Source organism: Eumetopias jubatus, unplaced genomic scaffold (genome assembly GCF_037043125.1).
Source record: "Eumetopias jubatus isolate StellerSeaLion01/CBP00866 unplaced genomic scaffold, mEumJub1_p1.0 scaffold_2, whole genome shotgun sequence".
Taxonomy (NCBI): Eukaryota; Metazoa; Chordata; class Mammalia; order Carnivora; family Otariidae; genus Eumetopias; species Eumetopias jubatus.
In genome coordinates this window covers 74,313,379-74,331,759 of record NW_028274808.1, presented here as the reverse complement: position 1 = coordinate 74,331,759, position 18,381 = coordinate 74,313,379, and the positions used below count along the sequence as shown (strand labels likewise).

The 18,381-nt window shown below is 39.6% G+C and overlaps 1 protein-coding gene and 1 pseudogene across 4 annotated transcripts in view; one reads left to right on the top strand and one right to left on the bottom strand.

Annotated features, from left to right (window-relative positions):
* Positions 1–2,728: 2,728 nt before the first annotated feature.
* Positions 2,729–2,827, bottom strand: LOC148164850 (U6 spliceosomal RNA; annotated as a pseudogene).
* Positions 2,828–5,896: 3,069 nt separating this feature from the next.
* The window catches only part of TRIM2 (tripartite motif containing 2), a 49,667-nt gene continuing 37,182 nt past the window's right edge, over positions 5,897–18,381 (top strand). For all 4 annotated transcript variants that reach the window (XM_088019746.1, XM_088019745.1, XM_028104381.2 and 1 more), the window contains exons 1-2: positions 5,897–6,069; positions 9,572–9,809. In XM_088019746.1, coding sequence (XP_087875872.1) covers positions 5,936–6,069; positions 9,572–9,809 — 372 coding nt within the window. In that variant the 5' untranslated portion in view covers positions 5,897–5,935. The remainder of the gene's footprint in view (positions 6,070–9,571; positions 9,810–18,381) is intronic.

Sequence of the window (18,381 nt, the reverse complement as noted above, 5' to 3'; positions counted from 1 at the left end):
GACTTACCTAGAAATAGGTCACCCTGTTTTAATTTCACTGAAGATTGTCCTCTTTTCTTTCTTCTAGTCAAGTCCTCTGTAACAATGCAAATTCAGTTGCAGGTGAATAAGAATATGCTCATAAATTTTCAAAACTAAAAATACCTTGTGTCTTTAAGCATGTTTTCACCTGTGCCTCGAGCTCTAGGTACCACCTGTCCTGGTGGGTAAAAGATAGTACATTGTGTTACAGACAATCCTAATGGTTTGAGAATTTCTTTCTATAAATCTACCAGAAGATTTTTAACTTCTTGGGAAGCTGCTTTTAGCATGTCTGCACCACCGTCATTGGTCCAAGAACAGCAAAAATGCAACATTGCTAATAAATAAAGCCAGCTGAGTGGCAATGAAGAGAAGCAGTAACCCAAGAATGCCATAAAACTAAACAGAAATGGAATCTAGTGCCTTTATGATGGTATATAATCAAATATGCTGCCTCCTACCCACATATCCCATGTTAAAATTTTATTTTCTAAAGGAATCTTGACCTGTTTCCCAACTGTGTTTCCTAGCCCAGCCAACAAGTTGTCAGCAACTCTCTCCCCTTCTCAAGAAGAGGGCTTTCAGTTTGTCATTGGTCTTCCACCCTCCCTTCCTCCTCTTCCTCTCTCTGGTGTCAGCAATAAAACGTTGGGATCATTTTCTGATTTAAATGGTGTAATCTGGGGTGGGAATTGTGGTCTCAACCCTAGAATTTTGGACACGGGCATTTTCTTTTTGTTTCCTCTCCTCCTCTCAAGTTTTACTTTTCCAGTTGGTTGTAGTTTCCACCAAGTTCTAGGAGATTTGAGGATGTGAGCCAGGAAAAATACCAGTGATGACGCGAGGCAAGAAATACTGGGATGGGGTTTTTCTATGCCCCAGGATTCTGTTCCATGCTCATTGCATTTTTGTTATCCTCAAAAGCCATTGAGTTGGCATACCCCCACTAATGAGGAATCTGTGTGTCAACCTTCTTAGACTTTGTATGTCTGCAAGATGTGTCCTCAGCGGTTCTCAATTTCTTTTCTGCACTTTTGAGTGTGTTAAAGTATATCCCTGAATATTTACCCTCTGGCTGATAGCTTATCTTGCTAGAGATTAGATAATCATGCGGGAAGGCAGGTAATGTCTGATGTCAAATGAAAACATTCACATGACTGGTGACGGCCATGCTCTTTATTGTGTAAGTCAACCCATGCCACTCTTTTTTGCTACTGGGACTGAGTCCATTCCCATGTGATACTTGTTCAGTTCCTTCAAAGAAAGAATGAGTGTTTATTATGTACCAGGCGCAGTTCTAGGTGCTGGGACTCCTGCAGTGAGCAGTCAGACAGAAATCCCTGCCTTCGTGAATCTTAACATCCTGGAGAGGTGGGGAGGAGACAATGTGCAACAGAAACACATATATCGCAAAGTGACCGGTGCTATAGAGAGGCATAGAGCAAGGACGGGAGATGGCAAGTACTAGGGGATGGCAGGAGGTGAGGGGGCAAGTGTCAGTTTTGAACAGAACGGTCCAGTTGAGAAGTTGCTATTAAGAGGAGGCCTGAACCCCTCTGTAAGCACTATTGCTGTTGGTTTTCCCCTGACAAGGAACCTCAGCCAGTCTCCCCACATAGTGAGAGCTCTCAGAGCTGGTTAATGTAATAGCACACTAATGTGGGCTATTTCTGTAGTTTAAAAATGGTTCTGCTTGCCTTCCCTTCCCTGTCATTTCCTTTCCATTGGCCTTTTGTCAATATGCGCCATGCTAGTTCCTACATCCAAAAGGATTCAGGTTCCTTCAAAGATAAAGCCCACCCCTGGCATGTCTGCGGGTGCTCCTCTCCAGAAATTGATTCTGTGGGCCTTCAGGAGAAGAGTAGTTCTGTATTCTGATCTCTCTTATTATCACGTGCTTATTTCTGCTGGCCTGGTAAGAAGGATCTCTGACACTTCAGAAACCAAGATGGGGAAAGGAGAACAGCCGAGAATCTAGATAAGTATTTATTGCTTTTCTAATCAAAACGACAGAAACTGGTAGTGCCCAAACACTTTGATGAAAGGTTGTCATACATTTTATGTGTATTCCTTTTGGCATATTCAGACTGATGGAAAGTTTCCCATGGTGCTTATTAGCACATTCTGTGCCTCCATTTTCCTCAGCACATTATCCCTTTAGGACTAGTCAAATTGTCTTTCTATTGTGCGTATCCAGTTATATTCAGGGAATGATCATTACCCTGGCAAAGTCTCAGTTTCGGGATCTTTGGGGGTTGGAAACCTTTTGTGTTGATTCTGAGAGTCCTGCAAATCCAGATGTCTTCAACAAGTCACTTGTGACAAATCTGTAATATTGTCATGATTTTAAATCAGTGTTCATGAGTAAACTTAATTTACCATATAAATTAACAATACTAATGAAGACTTACTCTCACTCACTACAATAATTATCATAAAGTTAGGATGAAAAGTAGAATGAAATGTTTTTATTTCACTGTTGAAAATAAAAATGTCACCTCAGGAAATTTCATTTAGCTAATGTATATCATTTGATTAAAACAAATGTTTTTTTTTCCTTGCCCAAACCCTAAAATTCTAAGATTAAAAAAAGACTAAAACCAATTTTAGTTTGATAACAATTTGAAACTTTTTAAAAGCTATTCAAATTAAAATTATTTTTAACTGGTTTTAACTGAAAAGTTCAATATGATTTTTTTTTTTTTTTTTTAATATGGAACACTTCCTGAATTTGTTCATCATCTCTGTTCAGGGGCCAAGCCAATTATCTGTATCATTCCAATTTTAGTGCTACTGAAGTGAGCACCCCATAATTTTTATCACACACACACACACACACACTCGCACCATACTGGAAAGTGTTAAACTTGTTTAAGGTTAGGTATCAGATAAGGCAGAAGACTTGAAATCTGAGCTTTCTGATTCACTGATTTTACCCGATGACCTTGGGCAAGTCATTTAAACCCTCTGCTTTGGTTTCCTTATCTTAAAGAGAGACAAATCCATTCCTTCCCTATTCTGATGTCATAGGGACGTGGTTAAAGAAAAGCAGATGATGTGCCAACATTCTGAGCTCCTGAGAGATGAGCCACATTTAATCCAATCAATGAATATCATTCTCCATGCTAGTTCTTTAGGGAGACGTTCTATGAAAGAGTTAGCAGATAATGCCAGCTCATTAGATACGTCACACAGTGTTTTCACTAATGCAGAGAGTTCTATCTGAATGTGACACTTTTGTGTAACAGGTGCTTTCACAAGGTTCTATCTGTTTATTAATCATGCTCTTTAATGATCTTATCTAGAAACATAGAGTTGGAAAATGGGTGTGTCATGTGTGTAACTATACTCAAATACATATAAATAGAATTTTCTTAATAAAAGTTGACATGTTTTTTAAAAAATTTGGTGATTTGGTGGGGAGAAAGAACAACTATCATTCATGTTTGAAAAGAGTTTCCATTAAAAAGTGTAGAATTGTTGATTCTGTAAATATGTATTTCCCAGCTTTATTTTTTTTTAATTTTTTAAATTTATTTATTAGAGAGAGAGAGAGAATGAGAGATAGCACGAGAGGGAAGAGGGTCAGAGGGAGAAGCAGACTCCCCGCCGAGCAGGGAGCCCGATGTGGGACTCGATCCCGGGACTCCAAGATCATGACCTGAGCCGAAGGCAGTCGCTTAACCAACTGAGCCACCCAGGCGCCCCTATTTCCCAGCTTTAAACACATATCCCAGACCAAGTTAAAATGTTACATATAAACCAAGCTTGTGTCGTACATACATACAGCCTTCTTAAAACACAAGGTGTCTTTTAAGGGAGTGTTTTTTAAGGGAGTTAAGGTGTGTTTTAAGGGAGGTGTGGTGGTTTAAGGAGTGAACAGTCAAATATAGTCATGAATGAAGGAACGGGTTTTGCATTCTGGCAAACTTCTTAACTGAGCCTCGGTTTTCAAAAATCTGTGGAATGAGAATAATATTACTTCCTGTCTAGGGTCATATTGAAAATCAACTGTGGGGTTTTTCTGTTTGTTTTTTGTGGTTTTTGGTTGTTTTGCTTTGGTTTTGTTTTTTGCAAAAGAGTGTTTCTGTTGGGAACTGAGGAGGCCATAGACACCTTATAAAGTATTTAGAAAATTAGGAAGTGAACTTTAACTTTACCTTAACCTTGGTTTACTTCTTTGGGATAGAAGCCAGATGTTCTTCAAGGTGGTAAATGAAGCTGTGTTTTACGTTGTAACTTTTGCCTCCCTTAGAGGCCCGCCACTTTTTTCTCTATTGCCCTCTTCTAATTCTGTTTTTCTGGCATGATCCCTCACATTTTGAAACCTTCTCTGAATTAATTTCACCCGTCCCTCAGATGCCCACACATGAATACCGACAGACATTTCTTAAAATAATAGGAATCATCTGCCTTTTGTCCCTGCTCCACAGCAAATACACTTAGCCAGGAATCTATACACTTTTAATTCTGAAGAAAACACTCTGAGCCACATACAAAGATTTTAATAGAAAATTCTAATTATTCCATCCTGGCATGTTAACAGTATGTAGGGGTGGGAAAACTTTTCCTCTACACACTTAAATTCTATCACTGAAGCCCATGAATTAAACTGACAAAAGACAGATTATCAGAAGAAAAGGGTGTACACATTTAATTGATAGTTTATTTTTCCAAAATAGTATATATACTGTATTCTATTGATGTTTATTAATTTAATATTTTTAATTTTACATGCCTGGGGGCTTCACAGAAAAGAAGTGAAAACCCAAAGAGGCAGTTTGACCTGGGAGCTTACATACTATTTCAACAAAGGATGACAAATTGTGGAGAAGTGGCTAGACAAAGGAAAAGGAGGTTTAGGAGCAGTAAATTGTGGGAAAGTGACCAGGAAATGTATGGTACATAAGGGTTGCTTAGTAAGCTTTGTTATGCAGACTCCTCTCCCATGCTATCTCTGGTGATGATTAAGATTCTCTTCTTTTTGGTATGGGAGAGAGCAAGGCACCTTTATAAATGACGATTTCCTTTACAAATGGGAAGTCTATGCTCTGCTTTTAGGCAGATGGGAGAGGCGGAGTGCCCACACCCCTCTCCCGGCCTGCCAACCCCTCCTGCCACCCCGCATCATGTCCGCACCATGTCTGCTGATTCTCAATTGCCTTCAGCTCAAAATAATCCTTATGTCAAGATGGCATATTTTGGAGTGACATTTTGATCCCCAAAGTGCAATAGTTGGGAAAACATATTTTATCTTAATGACACTATTCTATTTAATATAGACTATATATATTTTTTAAAATTTTACTTATTTATTTGACAGAGAGAGACACAGCGAGAGAGGGAACACAAGCAGGGGGAGTGGGAGAGGGAGAAGCAGGCTTCCCGCGGAGCAGGGAGCCCGATGCGGGGCTCGATCCCAGGACCCTGGGACCATGACCTGAGCCGAAGGCAGACGCTTAACTGACTGAGCCACCCAGGCGCCCCTAATATAGACTATATTTTAATAAGACTGTAGGCATATAGTCAAATATAATCATGAATGAAGGAACGAACAGGCAGAGCTGTATAAGTATTTATCCCCTCAGCTGCCACTGCTTTGAAACCTGGCAAACATGCCTCTTTAGACAACACACTTCTTCTAATTTGTTTTGTTTGCATGGTGAACATGTGACTATTTTATTGATTTGCAAAATCAACAGGCATCTCACTGCATTCCCTTGCCAGCATTGAGTGTTGGTTATGGTCATTTCGGGGTCACCGGCATGGACTTCTACCTGTATTCACAGCACCACGCCTATAGCGAATGAACCAGTGATTGATTTGCACTTACCAGTTATTATGTGTCTTTCCTGTCTGACAGCAGCCGCGTGCAGGGTCAAACACAGCCGGCCTCCCATGTCAGTGGTCTAGGATGGCCAGTGAAGCCACCAACATCCCAAGTCCTGTGGTGCGCCAGATTGACAAGCAGTTTCTGATCTGCAGTATATGCCTGGAACGGTACAAGAATCCCAAGGTTCTCCCCTGTCTGCACACTTTCTGCGAGAGGTAAGCCTCCTTTGTGCCCAGAGAAGAGAGGTTCACAGACTGATCTCTTACAACCTACCAAAGGGTTCTTTCCAGAATTCTCCTTTACCTAGGGGAGACAATGAATCTTTTGCGCTTATGATAGACATCGAGAAACATAATCATGAGTTACCAATAATTTACTCTATTTTAAATAATTATAAGTGAGAGAAAGCAATCCAGTAGCTCCTGATTCATTTCCACGGGACATGGAGCACTAAATATTTTAAGATTAAAATTTTTAGGGCGCCTGGGTGGCTCAGTTGGTTAAGCGACTGCCTTCGGCTCAGGTCGTGATCCCTCAGTCCTGGGATCGAGTCCTGCATCCAGCTCCCTGCTCAGCGGGGAGTCTGCTTCTCCCTCTCCCTCTGCCTGCCACTTTCCCTGCTTGTGCTCTCTCTTTGTCAAATAAATAAATAAAATCTTTAAAAAAAAGATTTAAAATTTTTAAATTTTCCCTTTGTTCTTCGTCAAACAATTTTTGCTGACCACAGTTCCCTCATAGAGGATCTTTGGTGAGGGCCAATTAAAAATCTATTATTTCAAAAAAAAATCTATTATTTCCTCCCAAAGAACACATCAGTAAAATACCTGTGTATTGAGGAGTTAGTTAAAAGGGAGAGCTTCTTCTCAAAGATACTTCAGAAGACACATACTAACGAACATAGGATGTTTCAGATGAAGAAAAACCTGTGTGTATGAAATAATTATAAGTTACCTGAATATGCAATTCGCTATGTATGAAAACATATTTCTTTATCCTTCTTCGATAGTTTTTTTCCATTGAGTTAATCAGTTATCAAAATACATCTTTACCTTCTTATTTAACTTAGCACATAAACAATTAAGCATATAAAGTTTGTTAGTAATTTGTTTATCTGCGGTCTAATTTAAATATTTCCCTAGTAAGGTTGTATTTTTTTCTTAAAAATAAATATGATAATTATGTTTTATAACATCTTTTTGAATACATGGCCTATTATTATTAAATAGACATAATTAAAATGCTTTAATTCTTGTTATAGAATAGGACATTGGTATTTCCAATGGCTTCAGATCAATGCTAATTACATTTGCCATCAATTTCATAGACATTTGTTAAATTTGATTTGCTTTGGAAGATCTCAGTTGCAACAGAATAACCACATGGTGGTGATGGATAGAGGGAGAAGGTGGATTTGTTACTGGTCATTGTGGTTTTTTTGTCTGTTTGCTCTGTAGAGGGTTATTTTGGGGTGTGTGTGTGTGTGTGTGGGTGTGTGTAGAGTTTTGTTTGTTTTAGTGGTGGTATATAGGGCACTAGCACTTTCTACTTTACTCATTTTATACTTTGATGTAAGTACTGGGCAATTCATATTCCAAAATGACTAAATGGAGAGTGATTTTTTCCTCCCCGCTTAATGCGTGTAGCCACAACACGCACACCAGCTACGTGCCCTCTGTCCCTGGGCGCACATGGTGAGATCATTATTTGATGTACAGCAGCCGGCCTCTTTCTATACAGCACAAGAGAGGCACTCGGTCGGAGGGGGCGGAGCCGCCCATCCCCCTGTGCTCAGTGCCGAGCCAGGCACTTAGTTTGGTTCCCATTTACTCGCTCTGACAGGTAACAAGCAACACTTCCCGCTGTCCTGGGTCTGCCTCCAGCCCTCTCGGTTGGGTCTAGCCCCATCCACTTCTGTTCCTCCATCTAATGGCCGGTGGTGGAGATTTTCAAGCTCCTATCACAGCAAGTCCCTATGGAATGCGTGAAAGGAGTTTTGAGGTCACTCTGGCTACAATATGGAGAAAGGTTAGAGGATTTAAGGGTGGGTGACAGTGTATAGAGCTACTCCAGAAACCCAGGAAAGGATGGTGTAAATCAGACGACAAGAACTGGAAACATTGGAAGGTATTTAGGCATTTCCAGCCTTGGTGATGGGTTGGATGTGGAGAACGAAGGACTGTAAGGAAATTACTGTTTCCAGCATGGCTACCAGTACGTGCTTTGCCTAGATGAATGGATGGAGGTGCTGCTTGTTGAGAGGGGAAGAGCACCCAGTTTGGGGGAAGAACATAGCTTTGGGTTTGGACATGGTGAGTTTTAGGACCCATGAGACATCTAAGAGGAGATGCCAAGAAAGCTGTTGGTGTAGAGATCAGGGGCTCGGAGGAGACATCTGTGGAAGACATAGAAGTGTGGGAATGTTGTGCTTATGGCCATGCACGTGGATAAGATTTCCCTGGGAGAGAAGGGTGCCAACAACCGAGCCTGTATGGCTCAGTAGAAAAGATAGAGCAGACAGGAGAACCAAGTGAGTGTGCTGTCACAAACAAGGGAAGATAAAGTTTCAAAAGAGGACGGCTGGGAGGCAGTGGTCAAATTTGATGAGTGCTGCTGAGAAGGATAGGAGTGAAAAATGTCTGTCGTCTGGATGTAGATGCCCTCCGTGACCTTAGCAAAAGCTGTTTCATTTCTGGTATTGACTCAGCTCTAGCTGCCTCTGTGACATAGGAAAGTCAATTAACCTCCTTGGTGTCAGTTTCCTTCTATACATTATGAGGGGAATGAGGCTGAATCAGAGGTTCTCGAATTCCGTTTGGTGGGGCAACAGGGAAACATTACGCAGAGTAGTTATGTAGAGCGAAGGTTCTGGTGCCCAGTTGCCTGGGTTTGAATTCCTGCTCTGCCCTTGTCCACTCAAGTTCTGAAAACAAGCGACTTCGCTTCCCTCCGCCTGTGTTCCTTCATGTGTCTAAAATACCTACTTCCTGCGGCTATTGCAAGTACTTTGAATCTAGCAAACAGCGTATACTTAAGTCATGATTAGCAATGCATTTTGCTAATTAATTAATTAATTAACTAAATTAATTGCCGGTTGAGGAGAGGCAAGAAGAGATCATGTTGGTGTGACTCTGGGTGTCCTGTCCCTGCTTCAAACACAACATTTTCACCGGGATATGTTTTTAACATCTGAGATCTGCTTATGCTTTTGTATGTAAAGAACATTTCAACACCAACAGAAAACTTTGACCCGTTTCTCCCCATTGTAAAGGTCCACAAATCTGTGAACACGACACTGGATATTCTAGACCAATGCTTCGCAACTTTTAATGTGCATATAAACTCCCCGGAGACCTGATTCAAGCAGGCCCGGAGTAGGGACCTAGGATTCTGCACTTCTTCCAAGCTCCCTGGAGAGGCCGATGCTGCTCAAGCGTGGCAAGGCTCCATGGCACGCCACCAGAGTAAATGACGTTATTCTTTTCCTTGAGCATAATCACTTGCCTAATCAGTTGACAGCACCTAATCAGTTGTGAGTACACCTTACCTCTTGGTTTCAGAAATCTTATTTTCCTAGGAGAGGAGACTCCAGAGGGAGTTTCTGCAAAGGAGCCCATACAGGTGCAGAGAACATGTGTGCTACCTGCGGAAGGAGGTGGTCCTGCTCTCGCTTGTGAGCCCCCTATGCTGACAGTTCCCCTGCTTCTGCTTCCACGACAGGTGCCTGCAGAACTACATTCCCGCCCACAGTCTCACCCTCTCCTGCCCCGTGTGCCGCCAGACCTCCATCCTGCCCGAGAAGGGGGTAGCTGCGCTCCAGAACAACTTCTTCATCACGAACCTGATGGATGTGCTGCAGCGAACGCCGGGCAGCAACGTTGAGGAGTCCTCCATCCTGGAGACGGTCACCGCTGTGGCTGCCGGAAAGCCTCTCTCTTGCCCAAACCATGATGGGAATGTAAGTGAGCGGATCGCAGACATGGCCTGGCTTTGATCTGGGTGGGCTTCGGGCAGTCAAGAGGTTATGCACTAACACAGAACTCCACCTGGAAAATGAGCAATTAAAAGATATTTTTAGCAGCACTCAAGACTATTTTGCCTGCTTACTTGCTCCAATCAAATTCATGTAAATAAGGAAATCAATCTTCATTGGGTCTAATAGCACCTATTATTAGTTTCCCCAGGAGAGCAAACCCATAACTATTTGCAGAATGGGTATTCTTTGACCCACATAAACATCTGTGGAGTAAATTATGGATAAAGATTCAATAATGGATAAATTCTGCAAATTGAGAATGATGATTAAAATGTTAATTAATTAGAGTTCTTTATTTTTCTTCTGAGGGAAATTTTTCTTATGCTCCATTAGGCCCTGATCCTTCATAATAAATAGAATTTAAAGATGTGTGAATCCTTGATAATAGGTTATAGATGATGAATTTCAAAATTTTCCTGCTACTAGCAAGCATAATAACTATTAGAAACCTAGGAGGACCTGTGTGTACCATCAAATAACTGATTTACAATAGCCCTGCCCCCTGAAGAGACAGCATTGCCTAAGAGATCCGGCTTTGGATTCAGACTGCCTGATTCAAATCCTGCCCTTTAACTTCTTCCCTGTGTCAGCTCTGCCAGGTTTATTCAACTGTGTCTCACTTCCTCATCTGCAAAAAACAAGGAATAATAGTATTTACTACATGGGATTACTCGGAGAATTAAGTGTTTAAGTCATATAAAGCATTATAGTAAGCTCTTGATAAATGTTAGCTACTAAATTTATTTCTTATCAATGACTTTATTCATTCTTTTCTTTGTAATGGCCACCTCAAAAGTATTAGAAACTGCTTATAATTTAAGGCCCAGGTATAATAAAACCACTATCAAGCAAGCTATCAATCATTATTGTTAGAGCAGAACAATAATTATTTGCCATAACTATTACTTATTTACCTCATTTCATACCACTCTTTCTGCCCAATACACCACAGCCTCACTGGCCTAGAACTGGCCAAGTGGTTTCCCACCTTGGGGCTTGAACTGTTCTCTAAGCCTTCTGCCTCGAATCCTCCATGTTCCCTCTCTATGTGGCTGGCTCACTCTCATTCTTCATGTTTCAGCTCAGATTTCTTCCACACAGAGCTGTCTTCTCCAACTGCCTGTCTGAGGCAGACCACCTCTGACACCCAGTTACTCGCCATTACATCCCTTTCTTGATTTCCTTCATGCCATTCACTGGGCTCTGCTTGCCTTCATCTGTGTATTTGTCAGCCAAGTGATCTTCTGGCTTTACTTTTAGAAAGTGAACTCCAGAAGGGCAGGGACCATGTTCGCCATTATATTCCTAGCACTAAGCACAGCAACTTATACATGGAAATGTAGAGATAAACAGAGGCTATTTATTCTGAGCTTGCTATAACAAGGAGTCAGCCACCATCACTTATGTTTTGGCAGAGACTCAAAGGCAGGCAGAGGAATGGGAAAGCTCTTCAGTAGACAAAAGGCTTTAGGGATGCTCTGATTGGACGCCCTTGGCATGGGGAAATAGGAAGCAGGCTAACTAGAAGTGGGGCCTCCTATGTGACTGGTTAGGAGTACATATATGGCTTTCTCTGGTTGATATTAAGTGGAAATGGAGGCAAAAATTAGAGAAACTATCAGTAATCAATTCCTAGCCATTTGGGGCCAATTGTCATAGATGTTATTGTTTAGCTTTTTGGATTATTAGGAGAGATAGTAGTCTGACTTCCTACAAGTAGGAAGTAGTAGGCTGGCTTCCTGGCTAGTTTATTGTAGATAAAGGAGTTGCTTTCCTGGACAGGTTGTGGGTCAGAGTTCTATTTTTTATATATGATCTGGCCTTTGTCCATTTGTGAATTCAGTCTCTTACAAGTCAGTCAGTAGAGATTTGTTGAATGAATGTGCCAGACACCATGCTTGACTTTGTACACACCACTCTGCAAAGTAGGTATTAGTTACCTTCATTTTATTTATTTGTTTGTCTATTTATTTATTTTTAGTTAGCTTCATTTTATAGATCAAGAAACTGAAGTTTGAACAGTTTAAGTCCCAAAGCTGATTGACACATCATTAAAACTAGACCAGGAAGCAATAAAATCCTGAGCTTTTGGGTAGCCAAAATAAGAGAGACCTTGTGGATTACATATCTTTCATTATTTAATCGAAAGCACATCAGGCTGTCAATAACCATGCTTTTCTATGTACTGTTCTCCAAGGGAGAATTCGCATGTAAGTTTTGTAAAAGGAACTTTAAAGGTTGCCTTCAGTTAGTTTGAGTATTCTTCTTATGACCATCTCTCACCCTGGCTCTTGCTGAGGCTGTCTCCTCCTAGAGCTCACATTCTAAATACTAGTCTGTGAGGGCATTTCCACCAGGTACAAGAGTTGTCTTGAAGCTAGTCCAGGCATGGAGCTCTCTGGAAATCTGATTTGATAGAGGAGTAAAGGTTTAGGAACATTAGGAGATCCACTGTAGACACTGGTCTAAATTTGGGATGCAGAGAGCAATCGCGTAGAATGAGAAATATTCACAACTGTAAAGATTACATCAATAAGTAAAGGTAAGAGTGTCATGAATTCAGGAAACTGCTTGTAGCTCAGTGCAGTGAGGGCACGGAGATGGGCACTCCCACTGGGGGTGGGAGCATAGGTGAGCTGAAGAATACTGGGAGGAGCCTGGAAAGATCATTGGGGAGAGATTGTGAAAGCTATGAATATCATGGAGAAAATGTTTGACCTAAATTTCATATGCAGTAGGGAAACATGAAAACTTTTAAGTAGGAGATGGGTATTTTCCTGGCCTTACTGATGGAAGGCTGCAACATCAAATTTGAGTTTACTGAGTTGTCTAAATAAGAGATGCTAAGGGGTGGGAGAATGGCATCAATCGACCTGAAGAAGAGAGGATGAATTTCAGAGAAGAGAGTACTCTTTCACTTGAGAATCTGCCTCCCACAAATAAAAAGGCATATGCTAAAACCTTTCAACTAAGCTATTAAGATTGTGAGAATTTGAGCCATTAAAATTGGTCATACACTAGGTCACAAAAAACCATCATTATTTTTTCCCTTTGTGTAGACCAAGTTCCTATACCACAATGCACTAAAGTTGCATTAGTAACATACATCATAGAAAAACCCCAGATCTTTATTAAAAGCTCATAATTATTTGATTAAAAAATTTACAAAATTGGACTATTTACAACATACTGAAAGTGAAAACCTTATCTATTAAATGTATAGAGGAAAGTCAAATCTGTACTCAGGAAATTTTATAGGTTTATTTTCCTTTATTTAAAAAGAGTTCAATTCAAAAAGTTAGGGAAAACAAAGTAAATATATGGAACCCAAGAGCAAGAAAATAATAAACTTAGTTTGAACATAATAAAACAATTGAGTTAATAAATCTAGGAGCTGATTTTTTTAAATTAATGAAATAATCTGACATCCGATAAAACAACAAAAGGGAAATGTAAATATATCAAATTAAGACTAATAAAGAGATCAATACAGGTAAAAGGAATTTTTTAAAAGATTTATTTATTTATTTGAGAGAGAGTATGTAAGCAGGGGGAGGGGCAAAGGGAAAGGGAGAGAATCCTCAAGCAGACTGCCTGCTGAGCATGGAACCTGATTCAGGACTCAATCTCAAGACCCTGAGATCATGACCTGAATGGAAACCAATAGTCAGCGCTTAAGAAACTGAGCCATCCAGGCACACCTAAAAGGAATATATTTAAATGAGTAAGTCAATGCTGTGTGCTAAAGGCTAATATACTGAAAATCTGAATGAAATGGATGAATATCTAGGAAACTGAAAATGATCAAGAAGACCTGAGTAGACTGATAATTTTGAAGGAAACTGGTAAAAACTTAATTTGAAACTGAATTCCTTCAAACCTGTATAAAACAAATATGATCCATAGGATGTATATTCTGCATCATAAGAAAAGATAGAAAGCTCCCCAATTCACTCAAGATATACTCATATCCCTAAAACGAAAATCTAGTGAAGACAAAAAAAAACTATTCATCAGTTTATGAAAGTAACTGTAAAATTATTTTTTTAAAAAAAGATTTTATTTATTTATTTGAGAGAGAGAGAACATGAACAGGAGGAGGGGCAGAGGGAGAGGGACAAGCAGAGTCCCTGCTGAGTGGGGAGCCCGACCTGGGGCTTGACCCCATGATCCTGAGATCATGACCTGAGCCACCCCGGTGCCCCAAAAGTAACTGTAAAATTCTTAATTGAAATGCCCCAGCAAATTCTTACTATGTAAGAATTAAGAATTAAAGAAAATTATGAACATCACAAAAGAATATGGGCAACAAACTCAGAAAAGTCACAGAGGATATAAAATGGCTAATTATAGTATGAGAAAAAATGTCAAATTTCACAAATAATCACATCTTTCCAAATTAGCTACAGGTTTTTAAAGATAATAGGTAGTGCTGATGAGAATATGGGGAGATATTTTTGTATGCTGTGGGCGGGAGTGTAAATTGCTCTGCAGAAAGTTTATGTCTATTTGTCAAACTGTAATGAATGTTTTACACAACTTCCTACCCTTTAATTCAGTAATTCCACTAATAGAAATATTTCTAAGGAAATAGCTGGAGAAGAGAATGAAGATAGAAGCATGTTAATTGAAAATTTTACGTGATAGTAAAATTGGAAATAATTTGAATGTGCAATATTAAGGAAATGGTTAAATTATGGTTAAGTACATACAACTGATTATTGGGTAGCCATTGAAACTGATGTTTTGGTAACAAGTGACATTTACGCCAATATGTGAGTATGCTTGTGTGTTTATGTAGACTTTTGTTTCTAATTTGTAAGACCACCCTATATATGCAATATAGAAAGAAGGGTATTCTGTGCCACCTGGGGGCAAACAGAATTCCTAAAGATGTATTCCCTGAGCAATAGAGACCTCAGCAATAGAGACCCTTGGATGCAACAAGCTGCTAAGCAGAATCTCTCTTAGAGATGCTAATTCCCTTAAAGAATCCTTTCGGTTAAAACTTTGCCTTGTCTCTTTCCCAAACGCATCACATCAAATCCACTAAAAATGAAATCTGTCTATAGAGTTGGAACCTCCTTGAGGTAGATGAGGCTATTTAAAGCATGTTTTGAGTGCTTTCTCTATGCCGGGTCATTATGATTCTTTGGAATCATAAAATTTATAAGCCAGCAAGAGGCCTTGGAAATTAACAGTGTGTGTCTTGAATCATTCTATTGTTTCATCGTAGATTGTAGTTCACTGCTGCTGCTTTGAAACAGGGGTCCTCATTGCATATTCAAGTCAAATACACGCAATATTGCAGATAAATTGCTGCAGTTAATTGCCACGGGTAAATCTTTAAAAGCAATTCAAGCGTCGGAAGGTTAATAAAATCAGGTAATTAACAATAAAGCAGGATGTTGTCCTCATAAACTGCCTGGTGCTGATTAGCACATGTGGATGAAAGCCTGTCATTTAAGTGCTGTGACACTCTGTCTTCTAATTAAACTGCCATGGCTGCATTGTCCAAATACAACGGAAAATGGGAATAATGGTCAGTGATTTAGGAGGTTCTTTGCACGTAAAGCGGACATTTGAGCTCATGCTTGCAGTCCCGGGAACACAAATGATCATTAAACCCTGATATGGCTTGCTTAGGTACCTTACTAATGAGGATGTTAAGAGGTGCAAAGGAGAGAGCCTCATTAAGAATGCCCTACCACTAACAAGTCCCCACTTCCACAAGCCTCAGCTACAAGGCCCTGACCACCCTTTCTAGTATGTTGGTAATGCATACTTCTTGCCTTGTCATCTTCACAAATGGTGACTATCTGCCAACAAAAATAAGCTAGTCCTGGCCTCTGGCCCATCCGTCGCTGGGAGCACCAACATCATCTCACTCAAGATGGATGAGCTCAGCTGAGTCTCACACTTCACACGATTAACTCTCAGCTTGAGTCAAAGCTGCCAGAACCTGAGCACAAGCATTTGAGAATGACTGGTTGTTCACATTTCAGAATGATTTTAGGGCCTTTCTTTCCAAGAAACACTTAGGAGACCAAACTGGGGACAATTACCCAGGTATATGCTGCCATCTCTTCAAAGATGCATTTTTTTAAATTAAGGGAAAATTCATATAACATAAAATTAAACATTTTAGCCATATAAAAGTATACAATTCAGGCCAACTCTTGATTTTGGCTCAGGTCATGATCTCAGGGTCCTGATATGGAGCCCCAGGTCAGGCTCCGCACTGGGCATGGAGCCTGCTTAAGTTCTCTCTCTCCCTCTGCCTCTTCCCCACCTCCTGCTCATGCTTTCTCTCTCTCTCTAAAAAAATAATAGTTAAAAAAATAAAAGTATATAATTCAGTGGTTTTTAGTATATTCAATAGGTTGTGCAAATACCACCACTAATTCCAGAACTTTTTCATCATGCCACTCCCCATTCTCTCTTTACCCTAACCCCTGGCAACCACCAGTCTGCATTCCATCCCTATAGATTTGTCCATTATAGACATTTGATATAAATCAATCATAAATTATGTGCCCTTTTGAATCTGGCTTCTTTCACTTGGCATAATGTTTCCAAAGTTCATTTATATTGTAGCATATAGAACTTCATGCCTTTTTTATGGATAAATAATATTTCATCATCTGGATATACCACAATTTGTTTGTCCATTCACCAGTTGTTGGATATTTGGGTTGTTTCCACTTTGGGGCTATTATGAATAATGCTATGAACATGCATGTACAAGTTTTTGTGTGGATGTGTGTTTTCAGTTCTCTTGGGTGTATACCTAGGAGTGGAATTCCTGGGTCCCGTGATAATTCTGTACTTAACTTTTGAGGAGCTACCAAACGGTTTTCACAGTGACGTCACCATATTACATTCCCACCAGCAAAATATGAGAGTTCTGATTTTTCTACATTTTCACCAACACTTGTTATTAACCGACTTTTTGAGTCTAGCCATCCCCATTCAGTGTGGAGTATCTCATTGTGGTTTTGATTTGGATTTCCTTAGTGACTAATAATGTTGAGCATATTTTTTTGTGCAAATTGGCCATTTGTATAGTTTCTTTGGAGAAATGTCTATCCAAATCCTTTGCCAATTTTTGAATTGGGTTTTTGAGTTGTAGGAATTCTTTATATGTTCTGGATACTTCATCCTTATCACATATATAGCAAGCAAATATTTTTTCCTATTCTTTTCATTCTCTCTCTCTCTCTTTTTTTTAAGCTTTTATTTTTAAGCAATCTCTACACCCAACGTGGGGCTCAAACTCACAAGCCCGAGATGGAGAGTCACATGCTGTACTGACTGAGCCAGCCAGGTGCTCCTCTTTTCACTTTCTTGATGGTATCTTGATAGTGCCCTTGATGCACAAGATTTTATTTTGATGAAGTACAATTTTTCAATTTTTTGTTGTTGTTACTTGTGCTGTTGGTGTCATATCTAGGAAACCATTGCCAAATCAAAAGTCGTAAAGATTTACTCCTGTTTTTTTTCTAGGAGTTTTATAGTTTTAGCTTATATATTTAGGCCATTAATCTATTTTGAGATAATTTTTGTATGAGCAAAGTAAGTGTTCCACTTCATTCTTTTACATGTGGATATCCAGTTGTCTTGGCATCATTTGATGAGAAGACTATTTTTTTTCTCCATTATGTGGTCTTCGCACCCTTGTCAAGAATCTAGTTGACCATAGACATATGGTTTTATTTCTGGACTCACAATTCTATTCCATTGTTCTATATGTCTATCCTTATGTCAGTAACATAGTATTTTGATTACTCTAGCTTGGTACTAAATTTTGAAACTAGGAAGTCGGAATCTTCCAATTTTTTTCCCCCCAAGATTGTTTTGTCTATTCAGGGTCCCATGTAATTCCATCTGAATTTTAGGAACAGCTTGTTTCACTTCTGTGAAAAAGGATGCTTGAATTTTGATAGATATTTCACTAAATCAATAGATCAATTTTAGGAATGTTGCCTTCTTAACAATATTAAGTCTTCCAGTTTATGAGCAGGGACTATCTTTCCATCAATTTCCATTATTTAGGTATTCTTTAATTTCTTTCAACAATGTTTTGTAGTTCTCAGTGTACAAGTCTTACACCTAAATTTATTCTTAAGTATTTTCTACTCTTTTTGATGCTAGTATAAATGGAATTATTTTCCTGATTTCATTTTTGGATTGTTCATTGCAAAGGGTATAGAAATACAACTCATTTTTGTTTGTTGATCTTGTATCCTACAGCTTTGCTAATAGTTGTGTGTGTGTGTGGGGGGGGTGTGTATTCTTTACAGCCTTCTATATATAAGATCGTATCATCTCTGAATAGAGAAATTCTTACTTCTTTCTTTCCAAAGTGTATGCATTTTATTGCTTTTTCTTGCCTAAATGCCCTGGCTAGAACTTTTAGTACATTGCTGAATGAAATGGCAAGGGTGGACATTCTTGTCTTGTTTCTTATCTTAGGGGCCACCATAAGGTATGA